General features: G+C 43.2%; 1 protein-coding gene across 1 annotated transcript in view; it reads right to left on the reverse strand.

Moving 5' to 3' along the window:
* kto (mediator complex subunit kohtalo) overlaps positions 1-14,489 on the reverse strand; it is a 110,291-nt gene that overhangs the window by 9,975 nt on the left and 85,827 nt on the right. The window contains exons 34-36 of the mRNA XM_080286583.1: positions 9,350-9,498; positions 7,375-7,468; positions 720-875 (exon numbers count right to left, since the gene is read on the reverse strand). Coding sequence (XP_080142709.1) covers positions 720-875; positions 7,375-7,468; positions 9,350-9,498 — 399 coding nt within the window. The remainder of the gene's footprint in view (positions 1-719; positions 876-7,374; positions 7,469-9,349; positions 9,499-14,489) is intronic.

Genomic DNA, 14,489 nt, shown 5'->3' on the forward strand with positions numbered 1-14,489 from the left:
GAATTGTGAATTAGGGTCTAAAGACAGGAAAAGAAAACACACCAAAGTGGGAGAGCTATCAACAGCATGCCCAGTGGTCTATCCATCTAGCTATAGCCAGATGCCATAATCCTAAGAGGGATGGCTGTTTGTCTTTGAGTCAGTTGTTTTATGGGGAAGGAAATTAACTCTCCAGCAACCCACTTGTTGACATGTAGGGAACATGTATGGGTTGGTTATATGGTTATCACCCTGCACTGTAAATGGTGTCTGAGCTTAAAAGAAACCATTTGTTTGCTCACTCAACATAAAGCCACCTGAAAAGGAAAGAAGAGAAACAGAAAGTGACAGGAAAGAAGGGAGAAATAGGAAGAGAGGAGGGCAGACACAGAAAAAGAATGATAAAGGTGATGGAAAAAGTAGGCAGCACCACTTCAAGTGAGCGGATGATGGTCACCACCATCTACCACCCACGTCACTTGTGCATAAAAATAGCAAATTTATAGACACAGTTCTTACTGTTCAAAAAACGATGTCCACTCTCAAGGGACAAAGATAGTCAATCCTCATCCTCATCATTCTCATCATCATCACAACCCCAATACACGCCTACAAATAAGGGTGAACTACGTACATCATCATCATCTCCATCCTAACATTGCTTTCCCCATCTAAGGATAGAGTGAGGTGGGATTCAAAATGAGATAAAAAAGTATAAAACTCCCTCGTATAAATCTCACCTCACAACTGACAGTACCCATGCTAGTGACTGGTGGCACTTGGCGGGGGGCTCGCCGTCGGTTGCTTTTAGCCTTGCCTCCACCACCACGCTTGGATGCTCCGCGAGGCGATTGGTCTGATGTTGGAGTGTCTGGGGCTCGTACTTCCTCCTTCACCTGGTGGCATAGTACAGTAAGTCTTATCATATGTAAATTGTTTAAAATTACAGTAACCCCACACTATTAAAGATGTCTGGAAACAGCATAATAACCAGTTACTGAACCAGGAGTTTAACTGCAACAAGGAAAGTTTCGAGTCAGCAGATCCACTGCTTGGTCCTTGGCTTTTGATTGATGCTGCTACTGTGAGCAGGGAAATAGGTAGGATGCAGTTGGGGAAAGGCTGCAGGTTTGTCTGGGTTGACTGTTGAAATGCTGAAGGCCTCAGGATATTGAAGGGTGGGTGTAGCTACTGATTAGATAAATACGATTATGTATGATTGTGCTGTCCCAAATGACTGGCTGAAGTGTGATTGTAAATGAGTACCAGGGGAAGGGTAATGCCTTGGAAAGAGGATATTACAGAGGCACAAAACTTTAAGACCAAATAATGATGGTGCTGGAGAAAGTCCTAGATGGTATGATTATGGAAACAGTGAATACTGATGATATGCAGTTTGGGTTTATGCTAGGCAAAGAGACCACTGATGCCATATTCATTACCTTACAGCTTCATGAAAAACATATAGGAAAGGAAAAGGATCTGTACTTTTTTTTAGCTGATTTGGAGAAGGCCTTTGACTGGGTCCCTGGGGAGGTGGTGAAGTGGGTAATGAGAATCCTGCAGATCAAGAAGTTGCTGGTTAGGGTATTTATGGCTATGTATGGGGGTGCTCACACCCAGGGAGGAGTGAATGGAGATTTGAGTGATGAGTTTTCCATAAATGTTCCTGTGCACCAGTGGTCAGACTTAAACCCTTTGTTTATCATGGTACTTGAAGCTCTCTCACACGACTTAAGAAATCGACTACCGTGGAAGATGTTGTAAACTGATGATTTGGCATTCATTGCAGAGAATGAAATGGAGGAAGAAGATAGATTTAGGAAGTGGAGAGATGGTATGGGACACAGAGGCTTGAGAGTAAATGCACATAAAACAAAGGTAATGGTACCTAGGGCTGGTGGCAATACTGTCAAAGAAGAGGGAGAGTGGCCATGTGAGGGTTGCCATAAGAGCATAGAAAGTAATTCCATGTTATGCAGTGTTTGTGATAAGTGGATGCATAAGAGATGTAATGGTATCAGAGGTAGACTGAAAGATAATCTTGATTTTGTGCATGCAGTGTGTTGGGGATAGCACGTGGAGATTGCCTGGTGTGAAAGGATTGATCTTGCTGGTGAGTCTCTCGAGTTTGTGGAAGAGTTTTGTCATTTGGGAGACATGTTATGTGCTGGATGTGGGATTGGAGCTAACTCTGTAGGAAGAGTGAGGTGTGGTTGGAAGAATTTCAGGGAGCTGCTGCCTCTCCTGACAATGTGAAGGCTCTACCTCCGTGCTAAAGGATCTTTGTATGCGCCATGTGTTATGAGTGTAATGCTGTATGGTAGTGAGACCTAAGCAGTAAAGGAAGAGGATATTCGCAAGCTCAAACGCACAGAAATTTATGATTAGGTGGATGTGTAATGTGTCCTTGAGTGCGAGGCCTAAGGGGGTTAGGTATACAACAGACGAGATAAGAGGTACAATGAGAATGGAATGTATTGGTGCTGTGATGAGAAGAGGTAGATTGAGGTGGTTTGGGCATGTGGAGAGAATGAAAGATGACAACTGGGTGCAGAAATTGATAAGTGTTAATGTTAGGGGTATGGATGCGAGAGGTAGACTGAAAAAGACCTGGGACAAGGTCACTGAATGTGACCTCAGGGATAAGAGACTGAACTGGGAGGTTGTCAGAGATTGAACAGCATAGAGAGCTGCCATTAGATGACCAAGGCCGACACAAAACGAAACTAAATGACATATATAAAAGCCAATATTTTTCATGAAACCCGTAATCTGGCAGCTATCTATCTATCTATATACCTAGGCTGCTTCCCCCAAGGAAAGAGAGGTAGCCAAGACAGGACGACACACTCCCAATTTACTCATCCATTCAAACACATTCATTCACATCTTAGCCCCAAAGGGGAATAGGGACAGATCCTCACCGCACCACACCGCACGAGGGCCAACTGCGCAGTGCAATCAGTGACATCCGCAGCATGGCCCAACAGCAGAGCTGGTTTACCCCTGCCACATCATAATAGACCCATCCCCTTACCTGCACATGACCTGATTAGCTGATCAGACCAAATGCAGGAGAATATCCCCTCAGGGCTGCATCATCATTTATTCATTCACAATTTCTCTCCATCTATTTCTGTCACGCACAGCCACTCTTCCTTCCTCAACAGACATCCCTCTTGCATCCAAGCTCTCTTCACACTGTCCATCCATCCTATTCGTGGTCTCCCTCTCAGCCTTACACCTCTCACATCAGATCTAGTTATCTTTTTCACCAATCGCTCATTATCCATTCTCTCCATATGCCCAAACCATCACAACACTCTCTGCTCAACTCAATCAGCCATCTCCAGAACAACTCCAGTTCTCCTTCACACTTCATCATTTCTCACTCGATCCATACGTGTCACTCCACACATACTCCTCAGACACCTCATCTCCATTACATTCAAACTTTTCCTCTCTGCTACACCCATATTCCATGTTTCAGCCCCATATAACGCAGTCGGTACCACAACACCCTCATACAGCCTTCTCTTTACATACATTCTAAGCAAACGACATCTAAACACTTTTTTCATTCCTCCCAACACCTTTCCTACTTCATTCATTCTAAACTTCACTTCTGCATCTATTCTTCCATCCACAGCAACATGTGACCCTAAATACTTAAAACACTCTACCTCCTCAAGCAACTCACCATTCAAAACTAAATTCATCCTCCTATCATCTACTGACCTCATACACTTCATCACTTTACTCTAATTCTCATTTACTTTCAATTTCCTACTTTCACACACCCTTCCAAACTCCTCTACCAACTGTCTCAATCTCTCCTTTGAATCAGCCACCAGTGCAGTATCATCTGCAAACAGCAGCTGTTTCAGATTCCAATCACTACCATCAACATTTACCAGACCCAGACCTCCACCTAAAACTCTTGCATTCACCTCCTTTACAACACCATCCATATAAATATTAAACAATCAAGGCGACATCACACATCTCTGCCGCAGCCCCACTCTCACGGGAAACCAATCGCTCACAGTATTTCCCACTCTTACACACGCCCTACTATTTACATAAAAACTTTTCACCCCTTTTAGTAACCTACCATCAAGTCCGTACTCTCTTAAAACAGTCCACAAAGCCTCCCTATCTATTTTATTATACGCTTTCTCTAAATCCACAAATGCCCAAAACACATCCTTGCCTTGCGCTAAATACTTTTCACATGCTTGTCTCACAGCAAACACCTGATCCACGCATCCCATCCCTCCCCTAATGCCACACTGCTCCTCACCAATCACTCCCTCTGTACCCTCTCTAACTCTCTTAATTAACACTCTACCATACACCTTACCTACAACACTCAACAGACTTATACCCCTAAAGCTAGTACATTCATACTTATCACCCTTGCATTTATACAACGGGACCACACAAGCACTTGCCCAGTCAATTGGCACCATACCTTTCACAAAGTACACATTCAACAATCTTACTAACCAGTCAACAACAGTCACTCCACCACCCTTCAGGCATTCCACAGCACACCCATCCATACCTGCAGCTTTCCCTGTTGTCATCTTCTTTACTGCCTCCTGCACTTCCCCCTTCGTGATCAAAGAATCATTCAACTCTCCCAAGAGCTTTATTCCTTGCACCCTTCCATCTGCCACAGTCTCAGCCACCCTTTCCTCCTCTACATTTAACAATCTTTCAAAATACTCTGCCCATCTCTTCCTTACTGCATCCATCTCAATTAACATCCTTCCATCCTCTACTTTTACTCACTCTTCCTTCCCAGACTCTCCCTTTCACACCCTTTTAATCTCCTTCCAGAACATTTTCTTATTCTGTTGAAAATTCTCAGTCAATCCACCTACCCAACCTCTCATCTGCTGCTACTTTAGTATCATGCACAGCCCTTCTCGCCCTATTCCTCTTTTCCTTATATCTCTCATATGACACCTCATCCTTCCTCTGCAGCCACACTTCATATACATTTCTTTTCTCAGCCACAGCCATATTTACTTCCTCGCACCACCATTCACTTCCTTTTCTTACACCACCACCACCCACACATCTCACACAACACACCTCTTCCGCATGCCCCGCCACAGCACTCATAAACAACTGCCATTCCTCCTCCACACTGCCATTTTCCTGATCTTTCACTGCGTTCCACTCATCTTTCAATTTCTCCTGATACTCTATCATTTTCTCTCTTTTATTCAACTCACTCACTTTCAAAACCTCCCTGGTAGCAACTGTATGAAATTTGGCTAGATGCCACTTTATTTTTTTTTTTATGCAAGGAAGAAGGAACTAAAGGCCAGTAGCCCGCAAACCATTCCTTCCATGAAAACAAACAAAAACAATACAAAGGAGAGCCAAATTTAAGATCCGTTCATTTCGGGATGCCTGGACACACTGCGTTTGAAAGACTGGAGATTATAAAAAGTAGGAAATGCAGACAAAGGCAGACAGTTCCAGAGCTGACGCATTGCATAAATGAAGGACTGGGAGTTAACTCTTGCATTAGAGAGTTGGACAGAAAACGGATGAGAGTTGGTTGCCAGACGGGTGCTATGCACCCGCAATAGAGGTGGAAGGATGAAAGCAGACAGTTCAGAGCAGAAGTGACCATCAAAGTAGCGAGAGAAAAGAGATAAAGATGCAACAGTGCGACGATAAGACAGAGGTTGAAGGGAGCAAATAAGAGGAGAGTTAATGGGACGAAAAGCCTTTGACTCCACCCTATTGAGAAGAGCTGTATGTTAGGATCCTCCCCACACATGAGTTGTACTCTACACAGGGGTGAATAAATCCTGTGTATAAAGTCAACAACTGTGCAAGGGTAAAGAAGGTACGGAGTTGGCACACCTATTCTCTTAGAAGCAAATTTTGCAACAGATGTAATATGATCTCCCCAAGATAAGTCCCAAGAGAATGAAACCCAAGTATGTTTAAGGATGATCCAGGATTGAGCTGGATATTATTAACATTAATGGGTACTCGTGTGGAAGATTTTGTTGGGCTGATAGGTGTAAGAATTCAGTTTTTAATGCATTAAAAACAAGATTATTTTTACCCCAGTCAGAGATACGAACAAAGTCAGACATTAGGTGTGCCATAGCCTCATCCCTTGTTTGTTGAAGAAACTGCTGAGATGGACGTTGCGAGGACTGAATGGAAAGGTGAAGGGAGGAATCATCAGTGGATAAGTGCATAGGTTTAGATGTACAGCTTAGAAGGTAACTGATGAATAAAAGGAAGAGTTGGTGATAGGACAGAACCCTGAGGAGAAGAATAGTGGCTGTCTACAACAGCAGCTATAGAACTACTACAAAGGTAGCTACTGATACAGGCACAGATAGAAAGACAGATACCTTAAGAGGACAGTTTGGAAATTAAAGATTTATGCCAGACTCAACTCAAAGCTTTGACATGTCATGTGCTATGGCAAAGCTTTTGCCAAAGTCCCAAAGGGAGGGTGACCAGGAGTCTGAAAGACAGGTGAGAAGATCGCCAGTAGAGCGTCCCAGTGTAAATACGCTTTTAATGATAGGATGCTGGTTGTGGTGTTATTTTGAAGCTGAATAGTTGTACTTTATCGCAGTATGTTCATAGAAGAAAAACAAAGAAAATAAAGTCAAAGTGACGAGTTGAGGTTGAACAAAAACCAAAAATTTTATACCTTGCTGTAGAAATATATTCACCAAGAATAAAGTTATAAAGAAACAAAGCCATGAGTCAGACCAGCTGTGCAGTATTGCCACACATAGACCAACCATTCCGTGACATCATGCTCGAGCCTCTTTGTTATGATACGTAAATGCAATTTATGGTGAATATTTTACAAAAGATTCTTAAAATGACGATTAAGAGCGTCATCCGAATCTCTGAGGTTGGATTTGGAATGACAATCGAATTAGTCATTTGAATCTCAAAGGGTTAATATGATGAAATGGGTTAGGATCACAACCTAACTGTTTAATCACTGAATGATTATAATGATACAGAAAAAAAATCCAGGGACAGTCTACTCATTTATTTCAGGTTTGGTAGACTACTTCTGGAAAATTTTGTTTCCATCTGTTAGGCAATTCTGGCAAAATTTTGTTCTGGTCCCGGATCTCGTAACACATCCTTGGTGAGTTAATCTGCAAATTTCACCCCTGTTTCCTTTTTAAAATTATTTATTAATCTGTAGTACTGACATAGTCTGCTTCAATAATGTATACCAGTAAGAGGGTATGATGTAGTGTAATAATTACAGTATAAGAAAAACTCACAGAAGAAGGGGCATTACGAAACTTCCAAAGTGACTAGAAAACAGCCATCAGCTCTGAAGAGGACCGTGGCATGGGGGACTATAGCACTCACTTGTTTATCTGGGACTGGTTCAAGATCCTCTGGTGGCAGAGGTGGTGGCTCCAGATAGTACGAAACAGGCTTGGTTACCGTGTGGCTGTGGAACCTGGAGTGTAGGGAAGTTATTAACCATACACATTGATTTGATCCTCAAAAAGTGACAGGTGTTAGTACAAGATAGTAAAGGTCTCTCCTACTGTAACACACTTCTTTACCTAATACAGTACTCACAACACAGACAATCCTCCAACATAACCTCAACAAAAAACTCCTAGAAGTGCCCAGCTACAGTGACTGACTTTCTATAGTCCAAGAAAGGATAGCTGAGCATGATCCCACAACATTCATTCATTCATTCATTCATAATCCAATCTTAGGTTGCCCCATGAGAAGCACAGCAGCCCAGGGATTAGCAAGTTGGTCCTGACATTTAAGATGACAGTGACCACCCTCACTCATCCCTGAGTGGCATTACATGAGCAATAAACCCCAACCACTCCTTGGATATAAACCTTCATCAGCTCAATCCGACTGGAGCGCCGTAATTACTCACTAAACCACCAGGCGCCAAAATTTGGTTATATGGTTACCACCCAGAATACCAAATGGTTTCCTGGTGTACTGGAAACCATTTGGCTTGTCACTCACTGCTGAGTCACCTACAGACAGAAGGAAGAGGAAAGAGTGAAGGAAAGAAAGACAGAAGAGGGAGTGGAAAGTCACCCGTAGGCAGAAGGACAAGGAAAGGATGAAGGAAAGAAAGATAAAAGAGGATGGAAGGAAAGAAGGATGGAGGAGAGGAAAAGGCAGACACCCAGGAGCAGCATTACATCAAGTGGGTGGATGGTGAGCGCTGCCACTTACCACAAATCCAATATATATATTTAACCCCAAAAAAGGTGACAGAAAGCCTCTTTATCTTTTAATGCCACCAAAGGGAGTTAACTCATCATCATCATCATCATGAATTTTATTTCCACCTAAGGATGGGGTGAGGCAGGATCCAGAAATGAAGAATGAAAAAGTATGAAAGTGGGAGAACTTTATCACCAGCAGGACCAGCAAAATGGACCTCTCAACCATCCACACATCATTCAAGCCACCAGAATCTCATTACCTCCTTTATGGTTGCATCTACTCTTGTCTTGTATTCCAGCTACAGCCAAAACAATTCAGTTCACCAGATATTGAATATATATAGAGATTGAGTGTCAATAATGGTCTCATTAATCCTCTCATGGTTGGAACAACTCCAGTACTTTATTTCAGCTAATGTCACAAAAGTCTGTTCAGTTGTTGAATCATAGGAACTTGAAAATTATCACCTTTTCCTACGATGAACTGTATTTGGTTTCACTATTGGTTATTGCAGACAAATATATTTAGCTTAAGGGAGCTTTTTAAATCAGAAGACTTTGATACAACCTTCATTAACCCCTTCCCCAAAAGGGTGTTCTCTTGAATAAAACAATTTGCAGAAAGTATGAAAAAAACTGAAAATCTATCACTGTGCCAAAGGGGCTTAAGAAGTCAATTCTATTTACACCTATCAATCATTTAATCTTTTCCTGCCCCATCAAAAGCACAGGGGTCCAGGGCTATGCTATTCAATTTGGACAAGTATGGCAGGAGTGACTATGACACCCTAGGTCTAATATGACATAGATCCCTAATCCCTTTGAGCTCATAATGTGGTCAGACTGGAGGCTTGATTTGACTTGCAACCAAAGAAACTCATTTCAACTTCATAACACTGGACCATAGAAAATCATGCAACCACAACTTAGAATTCAAGTTGTGGGTGTGGCCATGTTCCATAATATGACCATCCATCCATCCATCATCCAATCCTGTGTTGCCCCATGAGAAGCGCAGGAGCCTGACGCTATGCATCTGATTGGAGCCCCTTAACTACCCACTAAACCACCAATACAACACCCAAAACAAAAACCAAGTACTGTTTCTAACTTCGTCTTGCAGTACCCACCTGAGAAGTCGGTGAGCTTCTTCATATTTAAGAGGTTTGCGCTCTAGGCGAGTGGCTCCAAACCATGCCCAGGAGAGTGGGGCAGGGTTGCGGTGACCATCTAGCAAGTCCCATGGGCTCACCTTCTGTTTTTCTGCTGCTTGAAGACCCTAAGCAAAAGAAAAATACGTAACTTACACTGTACTTAGAAAACATATACAGTACAGTACCTTTTCCTTAAGTGTTCTCTCTCTCTCTCATTTCATACTACAGTAGACCCTCAATTATCTGTTGTAATTCAGCCAAGCCCTACACCAAATAACATGTGATGCTGGACATTGCATATCTGGCTCAACATTCTGGGGGACTCTGTGATTCTATCCGTCTCACCTTTATCCTAAAAACTTTACCATGAGTAAAAGATGAAAACTAAGCACATAAAAACAATACAGTAATGATACAGTACAACATCAGTAATACAGTACTGTACTAATGTACTATTGTATGTACTCACCAAGTGTTGGCATCGATGGGGAGAAACATCACTGGGGGTTTGCACTCGTTAACAGAACAGTGCACAATACAGCACTGGGGTAGTTTGACAATCACACCACAGCACCAGGACATGAGCAGTGACAGGCCATTAGCTTTACAATACAATACAGTACAGTGGCTTGAACTTTGGACACCAACGAATTAGTCTTTTGAACCAGGGTTTTGCGACTGCATGATCAGAAGAGCAGGAGCACATACGCACGTCTTGACTCTGTGACATCCACTGGCAAAGAATGAGAACATGGTGGTATTCTTGGCACGCCGGTTAAGCCTCACTCATGAAGGATTCTCATTGGCTGGTGCATTGCGGGTGTTTTCAATGGCTACCGAATTTCGGGATTTCCCCAGGCGCCAGCTGGCTACTGCTTACGAGCCAGTAGAGACCCCTAAACACCGGATATTGCACTGGACCACCGGTTAAGTCCTGTTTCAGTGCCATATGTTGCATAAAATCACCAGATATCGCTTTAATACAGCAAAGATAGCTGCTCCAGATACTGTATTGCGTTGGGCAGGATATTGCACCAACAAATAACTGAGAATTTACTTAATACAAAACTGCTCTAGAGCCAACCAAAAACTGCAAAATTCTTTAAGGATCATGCCCTTAGTCCACAAACACCAATTTTAAGATACTCGGCAAAATGCTAATTGATTTTCATGCACCTTTAGTAACACATCCCTAGGCTGAAAGGGCTAACATTTATGTAACAATCTCATCAAGTAAAAGAAAGTGCAGCAGCAGCAGCAGCTGTACAAGTAGTATTAGCAGTAGTCTATCTACTGCCAGACGCCCTAATCCCGTAAAGGGGGGCCACAAACAAATCGCCTCCATGTCGCCCTGTCCCCCACCATTTCATTGCCCTGCTCCCAGTTTACAACCCCCTCTCTCATATACCTCTCCACTCCATCCCTCCACCTCATTCTTGGCCTCCCCCTCCCTCTTCCCCCTTCCAAATCATTCACATACACTCTCCTTATCAGTCACTCACTCTCCATCCTTTCCAAATGACCATACCACCTCAGTGTGTTTCTCCTAACGCTTCCTATCACATCCACATCCACACCGCAACGATCCTTCACTTCCTCATTTGTCAGTCTGCTCTCCATGTGACTCCACATGCTCCTCTCAAATAACTCATTTCCTCTGCTCTCACTCTTGACTTCTGTCCCTCCGACAAGGTCCAAGCTTCACTTCCATACATTAAAGCTGGTATCACAATACTGTCATGTAGTAACTTTTTCACTTCCATGCTCACTTCCCTGTTTCTTATCACTGTTGTCAAGGAATCAGCAACCTTTCTTCCTTGTTGTACCCCTTCAAGCATTTCACCCTCTAAATTTCCATCCTTACTCATCACACTACCTAAGTACTTAAATGCACTCACATTTTCCATTACTACAGCAATTACTACCACTACTACTTCCAGTAGTAGTGGTAGTAATTGCTACCCTAAATTCATCTAAAAATGAATCTTGTCGACAGCCAGGTAAAGCTGTCCTCCTGCACCTCACTATTCCCCTTTCAGGAGGCAGGTAAGGAAGTGAGGTATGTTTGTATGACTGGACAGTGGAGCCAACTGGTTATATCAATGCCACTGCAAGGTACCCTTTCCCTGCACCACCAAAAGATAATGAACAAGAAAATCAGTATCATCATTACCTTGACCTCTTCTTTCCACTTAAGGATGAGGGTGAGGTCGGCCAGGAACCATGATGAAGAAAATGCAAAAGCATGATAACTATCAACAGCATCCCCAAAGAAAACAAAAGAAAAATAAATAAATAAATAAATATATGGTAAGTGGGGGTGCTCACCATCCACTCACTCGATGTAGTGCTGCTCTTGGGTGTCTGCCCTTTCCTCTCCTCCATCCTTCTTTCTTCCATCCTCTTTTGTCTTTCTTTCCTTCATTCTTTCCTCATCCTTCTGCCTACAGGTGACTTTATACTCCCTCTTCTTTCTTTCTTTCCTTCATTCTTTCCTCTTCCTTCTGCCTGTGTGTGACTCTACACTGAGTGACAAGCCAAATGATTTCCTGTACACCAGGAAACCATTTACTAAGCTGGGTAGTAACCATATAACCAAATTTTGGCGCCTGGTGGTTTAGTGGGTAATTACGGAGCTTCAATCGGATTGAGCCGGTGAAGGTTTATATCCAAGGGGTGTTTTTTTCTTGTTTTTTTTTAATGCGAGGAAGAAGGAACTAAAGGCCATAAGCCCGCAATAACAGTTCCCTCCAAGAGAAAAACAAAATACAGGAAAGAGCCAAATTCAAGATCCATTCATTTCGAGATGCCTGGACACACTGCGTTTGAAAGACTGGAGATCATAGGCAGCAGGAAATACAGACAGAGGGAGACAGTTCCAGAGTTGACCTGTTGCAAAAATGAAGGACTGGGAGTAATGGTTAAGTCTTGCATTAGAGAGTTGGACAGAAAAGGGATGAGAGTTTGCTGCTAGAAGGGTGCTACGTTCCCGTCGTAAAGGTGGAGGAATGCATGCAGACAGTTCAGAGGAGCAGTGACCATTAAAGTAGCGACAGAAAAGAGATAAAGATGCAACAGTGCGGCGAAGAGACAGAGGTTGAAGGGAGTCAGTAAGAGGAGGAGAGTTAATGAGACGAAAAGCCTTTGACTCCATCCCATTGAGAAGAGCTGTATGTGGGGAGCCTCCCCACACATGAGAGTTGTACTCCACACAGGGGCGGATAAAACCCCTGTATAGAGTCAACAATTGTGCAGGGGTAAAGAAAGAACGGAGTCGGCTTAGCAAACCCAATCTCTTGGAAGCAGATTTTACAAGAGATGTAATATGATATTTCCAAGATAAGTCCCGAGTAAATGAAACCCCAAGCATGTTCAAGGATGATGCAGGATTAAGCTGAATATTATTAAACATTAGTGGGTATAACTGTGGAAGATTCTGACGGGTTGATAGGTGTAAGAACTGAGTCTTAGATGCAATAAAAACAACAAGATTATTTTTACCCCAGTCAGAGATACGGGCCAAGTCAGACATTAGGTGTGCCATAGCCTCATCCCTTGTTTGTTGAAGTAACTGCTGAGATGGGCGTTGCGGGAACCGAATGGAAAGGTGAAGGGTGGAGTCATCACCGTATGAGTGGATAGGGTTAGATGTACAGCTTAGAAGGTCATTGATGAATAAAAGGAAGAGAGTTGGTGATAGGACAGAGTCCTGGGGAACACCACTGTTGATAGATCTAGGAGAAGAACAATGGCGGTCTACAACAGTGGGTATAGAACGACCAGAAAGGAAGCTAGCAATGAGGGCACAGACAGAAGGATAGAAACCGTAAGAGGGCAGTTTGGAAATTAAAGATTTATGCCAGACTCGATTGAAAGCCTTTGAGATGTCAAGTGCAATGGCAAAGCTTTCGCCAAAGTCCCGAAACGAGGATGACCAGGAGTCTGAAAGGTAGGTGAGAAGTTAGCCAGTGAAGCGTCCCTGACAAAACCCGTACTGACGATCAGAAAGAAGGTTGTGATATGAAAGATTCCTTAAAATTTTTCTATTGAGAATTGACTTGAAAACTTTTGAAATACAGGACGTTAAAGCAATTGGACGATAGTTGGAGGGTTGGGAATGGTCACCCTTCTTTGAGACTGGCTGAATGAGAGCAAACTTCCAGCAAGAAGGAAAGGTACAAGTTGACAGACAAAGGCGAAAGAGTTTGCCTAGGCAGGGTGTAAGCACAGAAGCACAGTTCTTGAGAACAACAGCACGGACTCCATTAGGCCCATACGCCTTGTTAGTACTGAGGTCAGTGATGGCAGAAAATACATCAGTTGAAGAAATTTTAATGTCAGCCATGAGGAAGTCAGAGGCGGGAAGTGATGGAGGAACAGCACCGGAATCGTCTAAGGTGGAATTGGAGGAGAAAGTCTGTGCGAAGAGATCTGCTTTATCAGTAGAAGAAATAGCTACAGAACCATCACAGTAGAAAAGACGAGGGAAGGATGATGAGGTAAAGTTGTTAGAAAGGTTTTTGGCAAGGTGCCAGAAGGAGTGGGAAGAATTCGAGTTGGAGAGTTGAGAGCATTAAGTACGGATGAAATTATTTTTAGCAGAGCAAAGAACAGACTTAGTACGATTCCGGGCAGAAGCGTAAAGATGATGTGATTCAGGGGTGGGTTGGCTCCAGTACCTTTTGTAGGCCCTCTCCTTGTTATGGACAGCATTAGAACAAGCGTGATTAAACCAAGGCTTTTTTGCGTTAGTCAAAGGATATGAGAAAGGAATGTATGCTTCCATGCCCGAGAGAATAACCTCAGTAATGCGCAAGGCACACTCAGATGGCTCCTGGCCATGGAAGCAATAATCATTCCAGGGAAAATCAAAGAAGTACTGCCTGAGGGCCCCCCAATCCGCGGCTCCAAAATGCCACAGACGACGTTTCCCTAGAGGGTCCACAGGCCGTACCGGAGTGATAGGACAGGTTAAGGTGATAAGGTTGTGATCGGAGAAGCCCAAAGGAGAGAAAAGATTAACGTAAGCAGAAGGATTAGTTGTGAGGAAGAGGTCAAGTATGTTGGAGCTCTCTCCAAGGTGGTCTGGGATACGGGTAGGGTGCTGTACAAGCTG

This window comes from Coenobita brevimanus, chromosome 112, assembly GCF_032717465.1.
Source record: "Coenobita brevimanus isolate Jiangsu-jjx chromosome 112, ASM3271746v2, whole genome shotgun sequence".
NCBI classification, from domain to species: domain Eukaryota; kingdom Metazoa; phylum Arthropoda; class Malacostraca; order Decapoda; family Coenobitidae; genus Coenobita; species Coenobita brevimanus.